Raw genomic sequence first — 18,986 nt, forward strand, 5'->3', positions numbered from 1 at the left:
ACACATTCCTGAATTTCTGAATTTATTCCAAACGTCTCCTCGTTCAAACTTGATCGTTGGAATGCGATAGTGGATCATTTTAAGTGACCAAACGACACAACAAGAAAACATGGTCGGCTTGAACAAATATGCTGGTAAATAACGGCCGTGAATTTGTTTGATGTACAAAAAAATAAAAACGCATCGGTCATTGGGGCACGTATGGGAGAGTCAGAAACCTGCCCTCGTCTGCAGCCTGCCTTCCGGGAATGGTAAAAAAAAGGAACAACCCAAAAGAAGAAAAAAAAAAAAAAATTTATAGAAACTATTCGGTAAAAGAAAACGCACTGCGCTTTTCTTTGCTTGCTGACCGTCCATACCAGTTCCTGAACTGAGCTGGGCGTTGATAGTGATGGTGTTTCCAACGTGATTAAATCTGAAGTTATACACATATTTTTTAAAAAACATTGCAAACTACAGTTTAAGAACACAACAATGACGCTGCTGGTAAGTTGAAACATTTTTTAGATCATTTCGTTTAAGTGTAATCGTAATATATAACATCAACATTTGTATAACGTTCATGTGTCGTGTATCAGGGAATCGGTTCTTTATTTTACTTGGTGGCTGCCTATTTAGCGTTTCCGACGGGCAATTCGACAGTTGAACAATCGACGCAATCCTTTGCTATGCCACCAACAAGTCGTTCGAGTCGTTCGTATTATCCTTACCGTTACACAGGACGTTATTCGCCTGCCGACGTGTGGACGATTCACGAAAATCGACGATACTTTGTGGACGATTATTTATTTGGACGTAGGACTCCTTTTGAATTCTGGAACCCATCGCTGAGTCCTCCCAGAAATTACGGTAAGAATCTTCTATATTTGAAAACTATTAAACAGCTACTCGTGAATGCCTGTCAATTTAGGTCACCATCGTAGGCGTACGGGACCCCCTGCCGATCATCGCAGCCCTTCGCGACGGGTCGATGATGAATGGTGGAGGATCTTACGGTCCATGGCCAAAACGGGCTTAGTTTCTTTAGAGAAGAGCAAGATCGGTTCGAACGTCTATTACGCTAACAATGACGATACGTCGGAAACGGATGGCGAATCGTTTCATTTCGGAGGCCAAGCTCAACCGAGAAGACCCAATCGATTTGAAAAGAACCCAACGAAAAGTAAAAAACACAATCGCAAACCATCGCAAAACGTTAAGAAAGACGAGGACGATGATGAATACATTAAAAAGAGACCAGCCATGGGTTTGGGATTACCTTGGATGTTTAATTTAATTGGACCGCCAGGTATAATTGATTCATTCTCTTTATCCCACCCCCACCCCATTTTGTTTTTGGTTTTGCTGTTCAAACTTAATCGATTGCGGATGAAAATGAATGTCCAGGCCCGCCTGGGAAAGATGGCCGAGATGGATTAGCTGGACCAATAGGACCAACAGGTATGCAAGGACTACAAGGCATTCAAGGTGTTCACGGAAGTGCTGGGCTCCAGGGTGTCCAAGGGCCTCCAGGTGCACAAGGACCACAAGGCCCACCCGGTGTCCCAGGAACTCAAGGTATATATATTGAAATAATTGCATTTTGTTTAAACGAAAATGTTTAACGACTCTGATGAAGGACGAGATGGAGCTGATGGCAAAGATGGCCGGGACGGGGTCGAAGGAAAGGACGGCAAAGACGGCCAGGATGGGGCACCTGGTCTGACAGGCAATACATATTCCTATATGCTGATTACGGATCTATATAGTAACTCAATCAACTGATGGCAAATAGGATTGGCTGGAACAAATGGTCAAGACGGGAAGGACGGAAGAGACGGTCAAGATGGCGCTCCGGGTCCACCAGGTGTGCCAGGAGAAAATGGGAAAGATGGACAGGACGGAAAGGACGGCCAAAACGGAAAAGATGGGCAGGACGGAGCTCCAGGCCCTCCAGGTATGTGATTTATACATCAATCGATGATGAAATCAATTAGGTCCTTATTGTGTTGTATAACAAACATTAGGACCACCTGGAAAAGACGGGAAAGATGGAACTGACGGCACAGGTGGGCAATTCGGACAGGACGGTACCGATGGCCAAGAAGGACAAGACGGCAAAAATGGAGCCCAAGGTCCAGTTGGTCCTGCTGGAACATCTGGTAAAGACGGAACGGATGGAAAAGGTATAAAGATTGACATCGGTTTTGTTAAAGGCAATCGAACTTTAAATTGATCACATAAAACATTTAAGTCGGAGATCCGGGTTTGCACGGTCTTCATGGAACGGCTGGCGAGGCTGGAAATCCTGGATCGCCAGGACTTCCAGGTGAATCAGGTGAACACGGTACTCCAGGAGCGGTTGGTCCACCAGGTACACCTGGTACAGGTGGTACACCAGGAACTGGGGGTACTCCTGGAAGCCCAGGCTCGCCAGGATCGCCAGGATCTCCCGCATCTCCAGGTGATTATTCATTTGAATATAAGTACACCCGTGTTTTTTAAATGCAAAATTTGAAAACGTGTGTATTCAAACCCATTATAGGATTGCCTGGCGATAATGGTATCCCAGGAGACCCTGGGCCGCCAGGTAACAATGGAGTACCTGGAAGTCCCGGAGTGCCCGGAGTACCTGGAGTTGGTTGAGAATAATCCGAGTTGCATCGATGCTGCGGTCACATGTAAGGAACGAAATCTTCTTGCCTACACCTACACCGTATACAGAAGCTTCAATTCTTTTATTTATTGATATTGAATTCAAGGCGATTGTTATATCTCCTTATATCCAAAATTGATTGTTTAATCTCAATATTATTTATGTTTTATTATTCGAGGTCTAAAAACAACAGCTTCTACATTACAAAGGATGACAATACAAATTACGGATTCTATATACTCAGCTAATATCTGTTGACGCATAAAAACAAACATATAAACTTCCAGCAATTAAATTCTTATTTACTGGGCTATGGTACATAAAACTTGTTAATCTATACACGTTTTAATGTCGTAAACTTTCCAGCCCTTCATCGAATCCGAGTAGCTTTAAATGCTGCTCTGCGTCAAAGAGGCAATCGAAAACGAATCGATTTAGAAACGAATTGCGGCGCAAGCCGATCTTGTTGATCCGCTGGATGCACCGCCAGGTGGCTTGGAAATGTTCCAGCATGGCCATGCCGTTCTCTTTGAGTTCACTCTGCAACTGTTTAACCAAATCACGTCCTTTTGATTTGATCTCGTTCCATTTGATTTCCGTTTCTCTTCTCCGATCCTGCAGCACGCGGTTAGAACGACCGACCCTCTCCTCTTTGACGGGTACCCAACGATACGATTGATTCGAATGCATATTCAAATTACATTTCTCCGGACAGAACGAACAGAAACCCGTGGCTGTTGTTTCAAAGAAATCCGAGGACGGAGAGCCATCCTCTTCGTATTTCAAAACACGCGGTTCAACGAACGAATCGTGACACGTGACGTGACAATAGTCGCAATTATTCACGTACTGGCCGACCGGCAGCTCCACCTTTCGTGTGGATTCAACATTTTCATCTAATTCATCGTTGGAATCGATTTGCATTTGACAGAACACGATCATTTGTTTCGCTTTGTCGATCTCTTCGATTTTAGAGCTACCGATTTTAACGAGTCGCTGGAGACCTCTGACGGCCGCTTCCATTTGTTTTCGCTCTTCCAGCACGTGCATTGCCAACACAAGTGACCTCGTTTTCTTTCTGGTTAGCGAAGCAAAGAAACGTTGCATATTCAAGTGCCAAGTACACGTGACGTCAGTGCAATCGTTGGGCTCCCAACTGCTGACGATTGCTTCAACATCGTTACCAAAGATGGACAAGAATGATTGCTGATTAATGCTGGCCTCGTTCACGATGTTGCATATCATATCCAGCCCTTGAATGCCATCTTTGTTTTTGAGAAATTCGTGGAATGTCTGAGCGGTTTCTTGGTGATTGAAGAGCTCCGAATCGTCAGCGTCGTACATCGGAATACAAACGATTGTGATTGAAAAGGGAATGCGGAATCCTTGTGCGTGATGAACCGTGTAGACTTGAATGGAATTCGTTTGATTCGTTTCCTGTTCATTGATTAGAAAACGAAATGTGTCTTTGTGTTCGACGTTGAAAATGTAGTTTAGCATTCCGTCAATGAACTTTGTTTGGTTTGATCTGTCGGCACCGTAGATCACGATCGTTTTGTGCTCCGGAAGACCGTCCGGTTGGCCGTAAACGTATCGCTCGAAGCTTGAAAATGAATCAGCTGATTTTCGGAACGCAATGGCGTAGAGATCGATTCCATTGCAGTTGCCAATGCGAATGGATTTGCCGCAAATAGTTTCTGCTATTCGGATGTTTCCATCGGTTGATGACGAACGACGTGATAAATGACCAAACGGATTTGCATTCTTAGATGATCCTGCTTTAAAAGGATATAGTTGTTAATCCGTAAATCTGTAAAATTAGTGATAGTACACACCCGGAGCTTCGCTGCTTGTGGGTTCGGATTGCGCATTCAAATTTGTCAGAGGACGAGGAACGATTTGAGGCATATCGTTCGTGTCACTAGACGACCCTGTATCCATTTCATCGTCTATAATAAATTCAAAATGGAGTTAACCACAACAGTTGGGATGCAATCGCTGTTATATATATCTTACGTGCTAAAGAAGTGACGCTAACCAGTCGCGGAAGATCGTACGATACCTCATCGTTTGAATCTGTTGAATCAAAATGAATCGCGTTGTTTTTCAGTTATTATCTCGTAAACATTGATGATTGTTAATTAAATACCAATCAGTTCATTAGTGTCTGTTATGACAGGAGTCGATTGATCCTCAATTGGCTCCATGGATCCATCGACGTTCTCGTCGGGAGCCGGAACTCGAGAAGCGGATCGAGTTCGTCTTGCGGCCGTTTTTGGTGGGGGTCTCTTCTTCTTTTCCTGAAATCGTCGGTTGCCGAACCATACTCGTACGACTTCCTCGTCCATTCGGACGGCATTGGCCAACAAAGAAATTTCTTTCAGCGATGGCTTCGGTTGCTGATGGAAGTAGTTCTCGAGGACCTGCTTGACCGATCCCTTGAACAACGTCCGCTTCCTCCTCTTCCTGTTTCCATGTTTTTTCCCCGTCGGTTTCATTTGAAAATTTTTCTTTTAAATGACTGGAATTGCTGGAACGAAAACTGGATTTTAAAAACGTGTGTTCTGTTTTGGCACCCGACCGTCGTTGCCAAGCAGTTTGAATTGCTCGTATACAACTCTGTTCAAATGTCCAATATTTTTGAAAACTAGTTAGCACCGGTCCGACTGATGAACCAAACGTATCACTTTCAAACCTGCTAATCAACTATTCGTGATCTTCCAGCGTTTTCTTCTCTCTCCTTTTAGGTTTGAACCAATCCTACATAATGCGATTCCCCGAAAAATACGATTAGAAAATGATATTGAACACTCACAGTGTACGAAAATCACTCGAGAAGGTCAAACAAACGGGTTGTCGGTTAGCAGCTGGTTCCTGTTGGGCGTCCAAACACGAACTGCAGGAGGTTGTAAACCAAGACATCAGCCCCTAAAAAAAATGAAAGCCATAGGGCAGAAACTGGAACATTTTTTTTTTTTTTTTATTGTTTTCAACATTTGTCGAATCCCTGATGGGTGAGGGGCGAGCCTGCATGAAAGAAAACCTCCACACTTTTAAAAATGGGGCACATGAAATCAATCAACAAGAACGGATTGTTAAGTTGTTAATGAATAAAAGATGGGGGAAGTGCTTTGCTGTACCAGTCGCGACCGATATCTAAAACATCAAAAATGTGCAGATGGTTGCAAAGAGAACGGACACATTCAAAGAGATTGCAGTCAGGTATATAGGCGTCTTCCTACATGTCTATCAGGCCGATTGGGGGTGAATAGAAAGGGCCGGAAAACAGCTCCTCCTTCTATTCAAATTGAATGGGCAGGTAAAAAGAGAAGTGGTCCTAAGAGACAAACCCATTCCAAGAAGAGATTTTGCTCCCGAGTTCTAATTTTATTCGACATCTTTATAGTGCAAAGACATTCACTTAAGTTTTTAAGTAGTACCTTTTTTAACTAAATGCGATGCTAAAACGAACGAACAAAATTTGCAACAACAATTTAACTGCAAATGGCTTAACCAAACTTATAATTATCAAGCAAAGAAAACAAAGTGAAGTGATTGTATACGTAAAAATAAGTCGGACTTAAGCCCAACTTTTCCTATTTTTTTTAAACCAAAATATTCCTTATATAAAATTAAATGTTTTATAGATTCAAAATTTGATGAGAATGTCGACAATCAAGTTCAATTTGATTCGGGGATTTATCGTTTACGAGTTGTATATGAAATTCAAGCGTCTGAAATTATATACATCCTCTCTCTATTGGGCGTATATACACGTTATAAACAATCGTCTTGTATATTTCCTTGCACAAGTGGATCAACACGGGCAAGATATCGTATACACCTCCTACACCATAAGCACCTAATAAGAAATTGCACCTTCACCGACAGTTAGAATATTCCCTTGAATTGCCTTATAAAAAGAACCCAGCACAATGCGTTTTATGTATAGCATCTATTACACGATGTCGGTAATCATTAGCGCAAGGTTCTTGTTTCAACACCTGGTCTACCTTTCTTCTTTTTTTTTTAACATTTAACGAGGGGGGGGGGGGACATTTCTTTTTAATTTTTATTCGGGTTTTACACGACACTTGTTTAATTTTTTAATTTTCAAGGTATGACGATATGATATTTAATTAAAATCACTTGGGTGGGGCATGTTGATTCAACGTGTGCCCATTATCGATGACATTCGATCGAACGTGTTGGCAATTCAACGGGAAATCGATTGTCGACAGACCAAGGCACTCTGTGCAGAAAAAAATGAAAGGATGTACTATATTACACTATATATGTTTTGAATTGAACTGCTAGCCGGAGAAGCTATACGGAAAATGAGGTTACCGAATGAGCTTTACGCAGTTTCCAGTTCTCTTCTTGTAGCTTTAAAATGACTTGTTTGCTCGTTTTATCTCGGTGATTCCCCTGAAAAGTGGCCAACCGGTCCCGTTCGGCGTCCCACTCGGATTCGCGAATTTTCGTCTAAATCCAACGTCCATATATGATGAAATTTTAGCCCCGGGCAAAATATTTGTCACAACAAAATAATACAAATATTATTATTTTTTTTTACCTGAATTTTGATGGCTTCTAAATGTTGAAACAAGACCTTCCTTTCCTGTTCGGATGCTTTCAGCTTTTCAACGATTAATCTGACACGTTCGTTTTGCTGTTGATTGACACGAACCCACTGGTGCATAGTGAAAGTCATCTGTTTTTAAAAATCGCCCACAGCATTTTAAAAACAAAATCTTAACAAGATTAAACGTTTTGTTTTTGAATTGAAAATGTGTACGTCGTTGATTGATTGCCGCATCAGAATGTTTTCTTCCATGGCCGTGTCCACTTTGCGATGCAGGGCGGCCGAATTGCAACATTCGTGAGTCGATTGACTGGATTCCAAAGATTGATTCTCCATCAATGACTTTGTCAAAGGCAATAACGCAATACTGTCCTCAAGCATCGGCTGCTGGACGGTAGATGTCTGTTGGCACGTCATGACACTCAACTGGTCCATCTCGGACTGACGACGTTTCCTTGCACAACTGCATTAATAAACTGTTTTGTTTTGTTTTGTTAATATCCAAATCTGTCTGGTCTGGTCTCTAACCAGCAATTCTGTTGCCTTCTGGCGCTGCTGGCAGTTTGCAATTGTGTTATAAGAGCTCATTATGCAAACAGCCCCTTCTCCCTTTAGCTCTTGGGAAGTCCCCGACTTTTCATTTCCGAGAAGATCTTTCGGTGTCCTTTTATTGTTTTTTTTTTTAAGGGTATATTGGCCAGCAGCTATACAGCTTCCGTGATTACATACTGGAATAATAATAAGTGTTTGAAAGATACCTTGAGGAAGGTCTACTTTTGACAGCAAAGATAGATGCAAGGCACCGTTCCAAATACGTGAGTGTGTCCGACTTAATTCCAGTCTTCAAATCACACTCTACTAGCAATTGTTGGCTGTAAACAACAACAAAATCTAGTTGAAAAATGGCGAATATCATTCGCTTTTTATTGACGCCCTCTACGATAGAAAGAGGAAAACACGTTGCAGGTAGACACACACAAGAATTATATTAGTGTAGAACTTTAGGGGGATAAAGAATTCAACGATTATCTTTCAGCTGAGGTTGCACAACATAACAACACAAATATTTCAAGAAATAAATAATCAACTAACAGTCACCAATAGCGAAAGAGTTTGCAAATGTTTCGACAAACTTCAATTCGTAAGGTTCGCTACCCGTTTCTTCCCCATGGCAAATGGCTGACGGACTCTTGCCGGCCGGCTGGACAATCTTATTTTCGTGGTGATCGCGGGCCAGGCTTTGCTGCAGCTCATTCAAAATCTCCAAACGCGTCACGTAGCCGGGCGCCGATTCTTCGGCGACTCGGCTCCTCATTAGACTCAGGTAGTCGGCCAGACTGAGCGTGTTGGCGCGTAGAGCTGTCGCCTCCAGCAAAAGGCAACTGGAACCGACACGAGCTAAAAAGCAGAACAATTTGGCTTTGGTCATCTTCAACTCGTTTTGGCAATGCTCCAACAGCTGCTCGGTCGTCAGTTTATCGTTGGAATTCGACTCGAATTCGGCCTTCATTTCTGCGTCAGTCGTAACCACTCGATGCGCCACGTGACGCCACTGCCACGATTGGTACTCGTGCTCCGTGGCCGGGCACGGGCAAAAAACGTGCGAACACTGCTTCTTGATGCCGCGAAGGTAATCGAAATTCATTGATCGAATAGGTCCCTCGCACGTCCTCCGGCAACGTCGGCAATTATAGGAAACGTATCCTCTACGGCATTTCACCTTCAGGCGACGCGTGTCCGTTTTTTCCAGCGTGAAATTCTTGTTGGCTTCCATTTTATCGCCGTATTCTTTGATTTTCCTGTGAAACATTCGAATGTTCTCAACGTTGACCAAATAAACTTCCAAGCCGCGTTCGATCTCTTGAAGCGATTGATCCAACAGCAAACGGCGCTGGATAACGTCGCGAGTCGAGCCCAAATCCTTTGCGTTCATCTTCTCTAAATGATCGAAAAATGCGCGAAAATTGTCTTGATCCATTCGCCAGAAGAGCTGGTCGAAACAGACGTCGTCTTCATCTTCGTTGCAAGCGAACAGAACAGAATTATCGAATCGATTGTAAGTGAAACCTGTCGATGCAGCGGGAAACGTGGCAGCGCTGCAAGTGTCAACAACAGGATAGGCCACGTCTGCGAACGTGGTAAGCAGCCGGATGTTGTCCTTGACATCTTTGCCGAATAAAGAAAGAACCGAATCGACGATGTGGGGCTTCGTCGATTCGACATCGTTGGAAGCGGCCACAAAACAAACGGCGTGGATGTGATCGATTCGAATGTTCTGATGCGTTAGGAACCGTTGAATCTTGCTGGAATCGCTTGGTTCACCAGCGTCTTTGCCGTATCCAGGTGTGTCGATGATCGTGATCGAATACGGAATGCACATCCCGTCTTGATGGCGGATGGTGTAGGCCGTCACCGAACTCGTTCGGCTCTCGCCGACGCATTTGAAACGGAACGGATCGTTCCATTGGACGCCTAAAATGTAATTAATCATGCCGTCGATCAAAGTGCTTTTCCCGCTGCCCGTAGTGCCCATTAGCATAATAATCTTGTGATCACGGCGGTTGAACGGCGTGCAAATGGAAGGACGAGACGGGCCGACGTCCATCCATCGGAAATCGCCGTCGATGGAATTCTCTTTGACGTTCAACAGGTGGATGTTGGGCTTACCTCGGTGCATTAAAATGCTGTTCTCCAGCGCAAATGTTTCGGCTATTCTTCGATTGTCCGATTGACATCGTGAACGGATCGAGAAGAACAGCCTGGCGTACGATGGATAGTTGAACCAGATTGCGTCTTCTTTGGTGGAATAATGAGCTCCGTCTTTATGCAAATCGCTTCTACGAGTAGATGCAGCGTCGATCACATTCGAGAAATCGCTACGGCCGATGCAAGTGTCGACCGCCACTCGAATTTCAATGGCCGATCCGGTTGGAAAGCTGATCATCGTTTGATTTTCGCCCGGAATTGTCGTCTTCCGCTGCATCCACGACTTGTCACAGCTCCCTTTCGGTCGGTATTCAACTACAAAATGATGCGGATAACCTACATCTTGATAGTTCCATAAAACTCGAACTACATCAGACGATTTCAGATCGATCGCGTTGTCTTTTGTTGGATAATTAACTCGGAGATCGTTGGGCGGATGAGGCAACGCAATCAGATTGTCCTTCAGTAAGTTATCAGCCTGGTAGACGGAATAATGGCAGCCATCTTGGCCAGGATCATCGAATGTTAGGAAGAATTGCAGTTGATCTTCCAGATGTTTGTTCTTCTGAACGTGATTGGCAAATTCACGAATCTTGTCCAGCACTTGCTTCCTCTTGCTTTGAATCATATGCCACGGAAGTCCGTCTTCATTGTTCTCGTTGTCTTTGTCACAATAGTCCAACGTCAGTTCCACGCATTTGCCAAGGTGATCTCGCATCGCTTCCAGCATCGCATTTGTTTCATCATCCACGGTCGGAATTCTTAAAACGAGTGCAAAGTTTCGAACGAAGGTGTCAGCCAATTCTCTTTCCAATTGAGTTCTGTCAGCAAAGAAGACTATCTCCTTCATGTTGGCCATCTTCTCAATCATGTCCGATTCAGACTGTTTGAAGCGGAGCCATTGTTCCAGACGAGGCGGTTTGAAAAGCGGATGGCTCCGTGCGATTTGAACGATTCGTTCAATTTCTTGATCGTCACTCTTCGCATTTTGCCGGGCCTTTAGCATTTCATTTTTCAGGCTTGCCTGGAACTTGCCCTGATATCCAGCAACGGCATCATGGAACTGACGTAAAGGAACGCGATGCATTCGGTTACCTGTCGTACGGGTTGCCTCATCTGCCATTGCCATTATTCTGTTCAAAGTGTCTGAGATTCGACAGCAACGGATCACCACATCGACGTCTACATCTCGATATTCGAACGCTTCAAGTGTTCCAGCTGAAGCCACGATGAATTTCAATGGAAACAGCATAACAGCGATGGCGTTATCTTTGCTGTTTTGGTACTCGGGGTTCTGAATTCGTTGGATTAATTGGAGAAAATGCTTGTAAGCTTCAAAAACACAATACTCACGAACAGAATGAGATTGATAATCAGCGTACAGTCGGCATTTAACACGAGTCAAGTGCTCTGCTTGCCTATCGTCAAACTGTTCCACGAAAGCGTCCAAGTGCCGGCCGTTTGTCAAAGCGATTTCCATTTTGGACGTTATCTTGGACAAGTGTTCTTCGGCCTCTTCTTCTTCGACGTTGGCAAGATCGTGAGTCATGACGCAATAGGCCTGTGCTCCGTAAACGACACCCACAACCAAGTGAGTGGCTTGATTGAATCCGCACAAACCTGATGCCACGTCCTCTTGATCGACAGTGCGAAGATCCTTGTGGGATTCCATTCGTAAGGCAACAGTTCGAGTGACGTGACCCGGTTGATCTCGATCTGTTAAGTACCTGCTGGAACCCGACAACTGGCCAATGATTCCGGCTGCAATGCTGGATCGTAGATGTTCATCGACACCCAAACGTTCCCACTTGGTGTACGACAGTCCAGAGTCGGAGCCAAACGATTGCACCTGCATTTTGGAAACGATTTCAGTCGACCATTTCGAATCTCGATCTGGACACGATTTGAACCACATCATTATCAACAAGACGATGTGTCAATGTCAATGATTTGTATACCTGGTAGGATGATGCTGTCGTTACGATAGTTGTACAGATCGCCCACTTGGAAGTGACGTCCCAATGCTGCCATTTCAATGACGTAACGATCCATGACGTCACAACGCGTCCATGTCTCTTTATTCGCCATGTTGTTTTTTTTCAGAAGGTGTTTACAGATCCAGCCAGACGAGATACCCACAGCCAGCACACACCTGTGGCTATCGCAGACTGTGCAATTATTGCGCAACTTGGAACACTCGACAAACAAAGAATTATCCGAGGGGGATAGGGTAAAGAAAGCGGGTAAAAACTGGAGCCAAAGCCCTCAAGTGTTATAGCAGCTACGTCACTGCCCCAGGGCTAATTGATACGCCTTCGTTCATATTCAATAACAAGAGTCGATTCCCTCCATTGCCTATAATTTCACCTGCATTTATTAACAGACGTTTTTCGTGTAATGCAATTATTCTAAATTGAGAAACACTTTTTGTGACAAACGTTAAGAAACACGTTTAGCCACGCCCTTTTCAGCAGTTGCTAATGCCATCACAGAGACACGCTATCTACCGCCATCTTACTAAATACAACCCATATATATAAATATGTATCACTTGACGTGTACAGCATTAAAAGACTTAACGAGGATAGTAACAATCGGACCTTTTGGGGAGTTGCCATAGTAACCTCTGATTACATCTTTCATCCGGGCATAATAAAATATACACAAAATTAAGAAGACGCAACACCTTCGAAATCGTTTATTTCGTGTTTGACAGCCTAACCTTCTGGATTTGCCATTTACATTTACAAGTAACCCCCCAAAAATAAATAATTGATTATAGTTTTAAATCAAATGTGTGTGTTTCTTTATCCATTCAACAAACAACAAAAAAAACAAAATGAAGAAAATGCGGCCAGGTAATTATGCGGTAGCTGGAAACTCCCGCAGGACGCCGAATGTTGGACGGAAGACGGTGAACGTCAAGACGGGACTACTCCGATTGTTCTCCATCATCAACATTCTCATCTACTCTCTCTGCGTCGGCTTAGAGGTATAACGTCATTTGTTTTGTTTTGTTTATTAAAAATTTGAATAAAAATGAATCATTTGTATATTAGGCGGTCCATCCGTACATTGGCCAGGGCATCTGGGGTTCCAGCGTTCACTTGATTTCCGGCTTAGTTGGATTCAGCGGTTCTTACAGGCCCACAAAAATGAGGTAAGATGAATAGGCAAAGTTGAAATGAGACAGCCAACCTGTGCTAGTTTTTTTTTTTTTGAATTTCAGGTTGTCATGGGTGTTGGCCTTCTCCTGTTTATCCATCATGTTCGCCTTGATTGTCAGCGGTTTGTCGTGGGCTGGCTACACCGACTGCCATCACTATCATTCTGAATACGACCTTGATATTGACAGTACGTTGCCATTTAACAAACGCATCGATTTCCGCACATTTAACGAGATTCTTATTGTGGAAAAGTTTGCAAAAAACCCATTTCTCAACTGGCTTTATTGGTCGTTAATATCGTGGCCCTCATCTTCAGCCTTTTGTCCGTCATTGTGGTTGCACGTCCGTTGTGTTGTGCTCCCCCTCAGCCGCAGAATCGGCCAGGTTTTCCTAACATCAATGTCTCCGTCATCGGATCTTCAACAGACACGTCCAGGGGGATGACAACGGTGGTTAATGAAAATCAGATAACCCCATAAAATCATTTTGAATTCAAACAATGGCGTTTTTAGGTTAACTCGTCAGCTATTCAAACCTTTCCGTCGCACAGGCCAGAGCGGGAAATCCTCGCTAGAATGGCCTTATTTTCATCACGTCGCCTGGAAGAAGAAGAAGAAGAACGACCTCCTCGTTATTCTATTGCCGTGGCAGAATCTGATGAACAGCAAGCACAAAGTTAACAATACAATATTTATTTGCGAATCAAATCAGCTGGCTTTCCTATATTGCTGTATGAAATGCATCGTTTTTGTTGTCTATGGAACGGTCTATAACCAATCAAATAATTCTTTGAATTGATATAGAATTTGTATATTATTCACCAACGGACGTGTGTAACGTATTTGTTCTAATAATAATCCGTTGCGAAATTTAGTATTTATTAAACGATTTGCTTTTCCAGTCGATGCGTCTAGACGAGTGTTGCTGCACAACTTCTGATTCTCTCGGTTTAGCTATAAGAAATTCGTTTAAATAGTATAGGGGCATCGTGATTGTGAAATGCTTATTGACAAAAATTATGGCATTCTTACGTGGATAAAACGGAGCGAAGACGAGTTTCTCCAGGTTTAGGAAAGAAGCCTCCACCGTGATGGAGACCACAAATGCCAGCCCGAAGACAGTGGCCAAAATCCCGAAATAGGTCGTCAATTGGCTGAGGAATGTGTAGTAAACGAGTTTGCGATTGGAGGCGTAGAACGCGTCCAAATACGAATAGTGAATGAGATAAACGCAATAACTCAATCGACTTAGAGGTAGGAATCCTTTCCAGGACAGCAATCGATTGATGAAGCCTTCAACCAATTGTTTTCTTCAATGAAATACGATGAACACGATATACAACATTAACGTGCATTAATTACCGCCATAACCACGCGTGCAAGCGTACACGATCCAGCCCACGGCGATAGCCCAGGCTGCTCTGTGTAATGAACCGTAACATAAGCTGATGGCCGGATCGATGGTGGGCACTTTGTTCTCGTCTAAATATGGAACCAATCCGTAGATGACTGCCAGGATGATAGCAGACGATAATGTCCAAAATATCACCAATATTATCTGCACATCATTTTGAAAATTAACATCATCAAATGAATTGATGATACAAATGTTATTTATTCATACCTTGGACGTGCGTTTCTGTGATTCTTTCGTCACGTGCAAGAACCAACCGAGCCACACTCCAACGATGTAAGGTGGAGCTCTAGTCCACGGTTTAGTGTAGTAATAATCAGCATCCAATCCCATTGCCAGCGTATCGAATCTGCACAATTATTTCATTCAAGATTTTATCCAAACTGCAAGGATGCCAGTGTGAAGGATCGTACGTTCGGGTGGGCATGATGGTCGGCATCAAATCGAACACGGCAAAGATGGCGAAGTTGGCACCGATCGTGCCTAGAAAGACGAAAGCAAGTAGTGCCAGGCCGATATTTTTGCGACGCCACAACATGTAGATGAACAGCGGCGAGAGGATGAACAGCTGCATGTCCAGTGCCAGGTACCACGTCTGTTCCATGCACTGATGTTCCCGTTGAAAAACAAGAATTCAAGACAATACGCTGACATCTGACATATTGAATACAAAACAACTCACCTGGACGTTGATGTCGGTCGGGAAGAGATTGTTGACTGTAGTTTAATCCAAACTCAATTAGTTTCAGCAACAAAGAAGTGATGGGATATACATAAATAGAACTCACTGTAGAGGAGATGCCACCACCAGTTGATGCGACATCCGTAAGCAGATAATTGAACGTTGTACCAATTGGGCCCCGTCCCCGTGTACACGATCAACGTAGCGACGAATCCGAGAACAATGGCGTACACTGGCGTCAATCTGCAGCGTAAAACACGTGACGTAATCCACTAAATGAATATTTTAATGAACAAAAAAAAACCGGAGATATCGATGGAGATAGAAGAAACCGATGTTGAATTTGCCCTTGTTGCGATCCAGTTCGGCCAGCAAAAGATAGCAGACGAGCAGACCGCCCACCAGCAAGAAGGTGTCAACCGAAATTGTGGCATTTGAAATGCCCTGGAACCACCACGTCATCGCATCCTAAATTCACGAAAGAACATTTCTTCAGTTAGACCAATTAACCATAGTTTGAATTGTTATATACTCACGTCATTGACCATGCTTGGATTCATCGAATTAGAAGCTGGGCCAATGATCCACGAATGTCCGATGACCACCCAGCAGGTGGACAGGACTCGTATGCCGTGAACGCAAGCCAAATTCGAAGGTGATTTCGTGCTTTTCATCGACAGCAATCGTCTTCCATTAGTTAATGCTGAGAAACAGTGTAAAACGTTAATAACATGGCCGTCTTTCTTGGAATCGAAAGGCTCGTTCAGTATCATCCTCCACGCATCGTGAACGGTTGCCATGACAACCAGCAATCCCAATGAGCTCAATACAACTCTGTGAAGATGAACAGACATTAGAAAATGTAAGAAGATCTTCAAAATGGATCTTTGTTTACATGACGGTAATGTCGGGTCCATCGAAAGAGGGCGGATCTTCGTCATCTGTAAAGCAGTACACTTCGTCCGTCACGGTCACGAGCGAGTAATTAGCGATGATGTAACTACCAACAAGCTCCGCAACGGCCTGGCCCAGGTCATCAGCGCTGCAAGACGATGGCAAACAGAAACTGATGCTAGGAAAAGCGTAGGCGAGTACGTCAGCCTTTGCCACTTTGGGTTCGACACGCCCCGCCGAAGGCGACAGGGCGCCCAGCAATTGTAACAACGTCACCAAGTTAGCGCTCCGTTCTTCATTATTGGTAGGCACTTGAGGATCAATGATGTCCGATTGCATAACTGGAGCCGCTTTGAAATAGGCCGTGCAGTACTGACCGGTGAAATTGGGACCGCGGACGGCCAGGCATTCATCGAACAACCCGTCGGCGTGAAAATTGCCCGATCCGTACAGTCCGATTGGGACTTTGCCGGAAGATTCCTTCACTAATTGAAATTGTTTATCAATTGATGATCGAGATCAAAGAAAATGCCACATTTACCGTTCATTCATCAACTTACTCTGCATAGCCCAGGAACGCCGGTAGAGATTGTGGACGTAATGGATACTATCCACCTGGCATTGGTGGCTGATGTTGCTGGCCACGGCCGTCGGGTACGAGGAGGACACCAGCCTAACCACTAAATCATGAAGCCACTGCTGGATCAAGTTCAATTGATCGCTTTCGTCCAACTCGTTTTCTTCCAGTTCAACCGTCTTCTCTTTCCACCACGATTGGAATGTTTGCTGACGAACGATCCCGCCCAGTCGGCTGACAGACTGGCCAGCAACACCAGCTTGACGACAGCAGTTGATACTCACGACAACAATGATTATTAATCGGCAACAGCTCTTCATTTTGTTCTTTCGTCTCTCCAATGACCAGCAAAAATCAGACACGTTGAACTCGATCACGTTCCAATGACTGTGACTACGGTCACCGCTTAACAAGCCATGAGACAATGATTGATTGGTTTCAATCGTTGATATTTATATACGTACAGTGCACCAACTTGCACCATAGTTCAAAATCAACACACACCAAAAAATACTGGACCCCCTAGTCGTTTGCTGATAATCGTATCGGATGGGAGACAAGATTACGTCACTTTGTCAATATGCACACACGTTCACATTTAACAAATAGTTTTTCATAAAAGATAGGAATCGCCTCCACAACTGCATTCCTCAAAACCTCAAATGGTTGAACGTTATTTGGGGGCCGTTGCTGATGGCTAAAAGGACCTTGTTAGAATCTATGGTTTTTCCTAGGCATTCCATCACTAATGTCCTTACATGACAAACAAATAATCTTTCGACAACTATAATTAACGATTGCTTCATGTTTCGGGCAGGAAAATGTTTGTCCTCATCCGTCAGAACAGCCCTGGAATAAACGTGGACGTGCTGGTTGATAATATAGAAAATGCAGATGTGTCATCGTGATCTAATCACTTCTCACGTTGGGGTTTTCACAATTAGGCTAGATATATCTCTGTATAATAGCTTGGTATATGTGTGTTTATCGATCGAACTCGTGGTTTTCCCACGAAAAATGATATCCCCATTGATTTCGTACACACGGCTCTATTTTTGATTGGTCAACACACGCGCAATTCGGAAATGTACACACATTCAAAAGTCAAATTCAGTAAGCCGAATTGTACGATGGAGTCGTCTGATAATAGTTGTTGCCTTCATATTTCGAGGTGCTGTAATAATTGGAATGATCGCTGTTGGATTGCCCGGCCGGCTCGTACGAGACATCCGCCCTGTAGCCGTTCTCGTCCGCTTCGTAGGTCACGATCTGTTTGCGACCGTCCGGCAAGTTAACGGTGTACTCTCCGCGAGTTAACTCGTTCTCGTGCGTCTCGCTACGCGATTGCTCGTTACCGAAATAATCATTGACGTTGAATTTGAATGCGTAATTGTGCCATCCCTGGTAATGAAAGAGAATCGAATTCATTTTGATCGGATTTGTTTGAATGGATTAATAAAGATTGAAGAAGTGATACTTACGTTGTCATCTCCTTCGTACTTCTCCGGATAATAAGAGGGCGTGGTGTAGGCTGTGGTGTGCTGACTCGGTTGGTAATACGTCGGTTGGGTGGTATAGCTTGGCTGGACCGTGTAAGGTTTGCTGGTGGTGTAAGCCGGAGCGGCGGAGTAGTAGGGTTTCGGGGTGGTGTAGTAAGGTGCTGAGGTGGTGTAGTAAGGTTTGGTTGTAGTGTAATAAGGAGCTGGGGTGGTGTAATAGGCTGCTGGGGTAGTATAATATTGTTTAGTGGTGGGGTAGTAAGGTTTGGCAGTGGTGTAGTGCGGCTTGGCTGTGGTGTAGTAAGTTGGCGGGTTGGCGTAATACGCTTTAACTGCGGGGTAGTAATTGATCGGCTGCTGGGGTAGTAGAAAGCCGTAGCTGCTGGACACTGGTCTGATTGCGCATAGCGCAGTTAAATAAACCTGAATTGAATAAAGAAAGTTGGTGTCAGGATAACCCATTTAGAAAAGATAAATTGAATAACCAGATAATGACTATACCAAAAGAGAGAGAAACATGATGCTGGATTGCAACTGTCTGTGATATGCTACTCTTCAACTGTGCACACTCAAAAGCTGACTGATGATCCTTTCCAATTCAAACGGTGTTTATATACAAGTCCGTCAAAACGAACAAACAAAGTGTGAAACAAAATGGCACAGAAATCCTTGAACTTCATCAGGGTACGCTCAGTCAAAAGTTAAATCCCGCAATTGTTCTTTATTCGTTAAAATTTACTGGGATTGTTTCCTATTGTGTATATACTATTTACTTCCATCATTTTCCATTGTAATGTTTTCAAATAGAACTATACATGCAATGCACTA

The 18,986-nt window shown here is 43.8% G+C and overlaps 7 protein-coding genes across 12 annotated transcripts; 2 read left to right on the forward strand and 5 right to left on the reverse strand.

Moving 5' to 3' along the window:
- Nucleotides 1-324: 324 nt before the first annotated feature.
- Nucleotides 325-2,870, forward strand: LOC116931397 (collagen alpha-2(I) chain). The gene is made up of 9 exons (XM_032938987.2): nucleotides 325-486; nucleotides 579-849; nucleotides 911-1,288; nucleotides 1,387-1,557; nucleotides 1,619-1,708; nucleotides 1,775-1,936; nucleotides 2,007-2,165; nucleotides 2,234-2,443; nucleotides 2,525-2,870. The coding sequence occupies exons 1-9, from the start codon at nucleotides 475-477 to the stop codon at nucleotides 2,623-2,625; spliced, it is 1,554 nt and encodes a 517-aa protein (XP_032794878.2). The 5' UTR covers nucleotides 325-474; the 3' UTR covers nucleotides 2,626-2,870.
- A 46-nt stretch (nucleotides 2,871-2,916) lies between these two features.
- LOC116931393 lies at nucleotides 2,917-5,532 on the reverse strand. Of its 5 annotated transcripts, none has more exons than XM_045168353.1 (5): nucleotides 5,331-5,532; nucleotides 4,785-5,165; nucleotides 4,652-4,711; nucleotides 4,471-4,584; nucleotides 2,917-4,413 (listed from the first exon to the last, which is right to left on the reverse strand). In XM_045168353.1, the coding sequence occupies exons 2-5, from the start codon at nucleotides 5,131-5,133 to the stop codon at nucleotides 2,981-2,983; spliced, it is 1,956 nt and encodes a 651-aa protein (XP_045024288.1). In that variant the 5' UTR covers nucleotides 5,134-5,165; nucleotides 5,331-5,532; the 3' UTR covers nucleotides 2,917-2,980. The 5 variants fall into 5 exon arrangements, with proteins under 5 accessions (XP_045024288.1, XP_045024291.1, XP_045024287.1 ...); XM_045168356.1 differs by having other exon boundaries at nucleotides 2,917-4,410; nucleotides 4,785-5,254; XM_045168352.1 differs by having other exon boundaries at nucleotides 4,785-5,254.
- An 880-nt stretch (nucleotides 5,533-6,412) lies between these two features.
- Nucleotides 6,413-7,679, reverse strand: LOC116931404. Its single transcript, XM_032938996.2, has 4 exons — nucleotides 7,434-7,679; nucleotides 7,212-7,349; nucleotides 6,983-7,120; nucleotides 6,413-6,887 (listed from the first exon to the last, which is right to left on the reverse strand). Exons 1-4 carry the CDS (start codon nucleotides 7,653-7,655, stop codon nucleotides 6,852-6,854), a joined length of 534 nt encoding a protein of 177 aa, XP_032794887.2. The 5' UTR covers nucleotides 7,656-7,679; the 3' UTR covers nucleotides 6,413-6,851.
- Nucleotides 7,680-8,110: 431 nt separating this feature from the next.
- LOC116931387 lies at nucleotides 8,111-12,163 on the reverse strand. The gene is made up of 2 exons (XM_032938966.2): nucleotides 11,885-12,163; nucleotides 8,111-11,819 (listed from the first exon to the last, which is right to left on the reverse strand). Exons 1-2 carry the CDS (start codon nucleotides 12,012-12,014, stop codon nucleotides 8,308-8,310), a joined length of 3,642 nt encoding a protein of 1,213 aa, XP_032794857.2. The 5' UTR covers nucleotides 12,015-12,163; the 3' UTR covers nucleotides 8,111-8,307.
- Nucleotides 12,164-12,360: 197 nt separating this feature from the next.
- Nucleotides 12,361-13,993, forward strand: LOC116931403. 2 transcript variants are annotated; one of them, XM_032938995.2, is made up of 6 exons: nucleotides 12,361-12,676; nucleotides 12,772-12,918; nucleotides 12,986-13,086; nucleotides 13,156-13,280; nucleotides 13,346-13,542; nucleotides 13,606-13,993. In XM_032938995.2, exons 2-6 carry the CDS (start codon nucleotides 12,775-12,777, stop codon nucleotides 13,771-13,773), a joined length of 735 nt encoding a protein of 244 aa, XP_032794886.2. In that variant the 5' UTR covers nucleotides 12,361-12,676; nucleotides 12,772-12,774; the 3' UTR covers nucleotides 13,774-13,993. The 2 variants fall into 2 exon arrangements, with proteins under 2 accessions (XP_032794886.2, XP_045024292.1); XM_045168357.1 differs by lacking the exon at nucleotides 12,361-12,676 and having other exon boundaries at nucleotides 12,685-12,918.
- LOC116931390 (nose resistant to fluoxetine protein 6) lies at nucleotides 13,892-17,130 on the reverse strand. The gene is made up of 11 exons (XM_032938972.2): nucleotides 16,643-17,130; nucleotides 16,084-16,567; nucleotides 15,725-16,022; nucleotides 15,493-15,656; nucleotides 15,295-15,431; nucleotides 15,189-15,223; nucleotides 14,920-15,113; nucleotides 14,717-14,855; nucleotides 14,455-14,650; nucleotides 14,125-14,385; nucleotides 13,892-14,046 (listed from the first exon to the last, which is right to left on the reverse strand). The coding sequence occupies exons 1-11, from the start codon at nucleotides 16,977-16,979 to the stop codon at nucleotides 13,964-13,966; spliced, it is 2,328 nt and encodes a 775-aa protein (XP_032794863.2). The 5' UTR covers nucleotides 16,980-17,130; the 3' UTR covers nucleotides 13,892-13,963.
- Nucleotides 17,131-17,688: 558 nt separating this feature from the next.
- LOC116931402 (DNA-directed RNA polymerase II subunit RPB1) lies at nucleotides 17,689-18,763 on the reverse strand. Its single transcript, XM_032938994.2, has 3 exons — nucleotides 18,660-18,763; nucleotides 18,141-18,581; nucleotides 17,689-18,060 (listed from the first exon to the last, which is right to left on the reverse strand). Exons 1-3 carry the CDS (start codon nucleotides 18,675-18,677, stop codon nucleotides 17,770-17,772), a joined length of 750 nt encoding a protein of 249 aa, XP_032794885.1. The 5' UTR covers nucleotides 18,678-18,763; the 3' UTR covers nucleotides 17,689-17,769.
- Between the last annotated feature and the right edge of the window lie 223 nt (nucleotides 18,764-18,986).

This window comes from Daphnia magna, linkage group LG1 (assembly GCF_020631705.1).
Source record: "Daphnia magna isolate NIES linkage group LG1, ASM2063170v1.1, whole genome shotgun sequence".
In the NCBI taxonomy this organism is placed as follows: domain Eukaryota; kingdom Metazoa; phylum Arthropoda; class Branchiopoda; order Diplostraca; family Daphniidae; genus Daphnia; species Daphnia magna.

Excerpts from the sequence above, each read along its gene's own strand:
- LOC116931397 (XM_032938987.2), top strand. Across the intron at positions 850-910 it reads GAGTCCTCCCAGAAATTACG|GTCACCATCGTAGGCGTACG; the intron begins GTAAGAATCTTC and ends CTGTCAATTTAG. Across the intron at positions 2,166-2,233 it reads AGACGGAACGGATGGAAAAG|TCGGAGATCCGGGTTTGCAC; the intron begins GTATAAAGATTG and ends AAAACATTTAAG.
- LOC116931393 (XM_045168353.1), bottom strand. The coding sequence starts at position 5,133 with ATGAAACCGACGGGGAAAAAACATGGAAACAGGAAGAGGAGGAAGCGG. Across the intron at positions 4,712-4,784 it reads AGACACTAATGAACTGATTG|ATTCAAACGATGAGGTATCG; the intron begins GTATTTAATTAA and ends TTGATTCAACAG. Across the intron at positions 4,414-4,470 it reads CACAAGCAGCGAAGCTCCGG|CAGGATCATCTAAGAATGCA; the intron begins GTGTGTACTATC and ends ATCCTTTTAAAG.
- LOC116931404 (XM_032938996.2), bottom strand. The coding sequence starts at position 7,655 with ATGGACCAGTTGAGTGTCATGACGTGCCAACAGACATCTACCGTCCAG. Across the intron at positions 7,350-7,433 it reads TGCGGCAATCAATCAACGAC|ATGACTTTCACTATGCACCA; the intron begins GTACACATTTTC and ends TTTTAAAAACAG. Across the intron at positions 6,888-6,982 it reads AACTGCGTAAAGCTCATTCG|AGTGCCTTGGTCTGTCGACA; the intron begins GTAACCTCATTT and ends TTTTCTGCACAG.
- LOC116931387 (XM_032938966.2), bottom strand. The coding sequence starts at position 12,014 with ATGGCGAATAAAGAGACATGGACGCGTTGTGACGTCATGGATCGTTAC. Across the intron at positions 11,820-11,884 it reads CGACAGCATCATCCTACCAG|ATCGAGATTCGAAATGGTCG; the intron begins GTATACAAATCA and ends AATCGTGTCCAG.
- LOC116931403 (XM_045168357.1), top strand. The coding sequence starts at position 12,766 with ATGAAGAAAATGCGGCCAGGTAATTATGCGGTAGCTGGAAACTCCCGC. Across the intron at positions 12,919-12,985 it reads CTCTCTGCGTCGGCTTAGAG|GCGGTCCATCCGTACATTGG; the intron begins GTATAACGTCAT and ends TTTGTATATTAG. Across the intron at positions 13,543-13,605 it reads CGTCCAGGGGGATGACAACG|GTTAACTCGTCAGCTATTCA; the intron begins GTGGTTAATGAA and ends TGGCGTTTTTAG.
- LOC116931390 (XM_032938972.2), bottom strand. The coding sequence starts at position 16,979 with ATGAAGAGCTGTTGCCGATTAATAATCATTGTTGTCGTGAGTATCAAC. Across the intron at positions 15,224-15,294 it reads GTGGTGGCATCTCCTCTACA|TCAACAATCTCTTCCCGACC; the intron begins GTGAGTTCTATT and ends ATTAAACTACAG. Across the intron at positions 14,856-14,919 it reads ACCATCATGCCCACCCGAAC|ATTCGATACGCTGGCAATGG; the intron begins GTACGATCCTTC and ends ATAATTGTGCAG.
- LOC116931402 (XM_032938994.2), bottom strand. Across the intron at positions 18,061-18,140 it reads AGTACGAAGGAGATGACAAC|GGATGGCACAATTACGCATT; the intron begins GTAAGTATCACT and ends TTTCATTACCAG.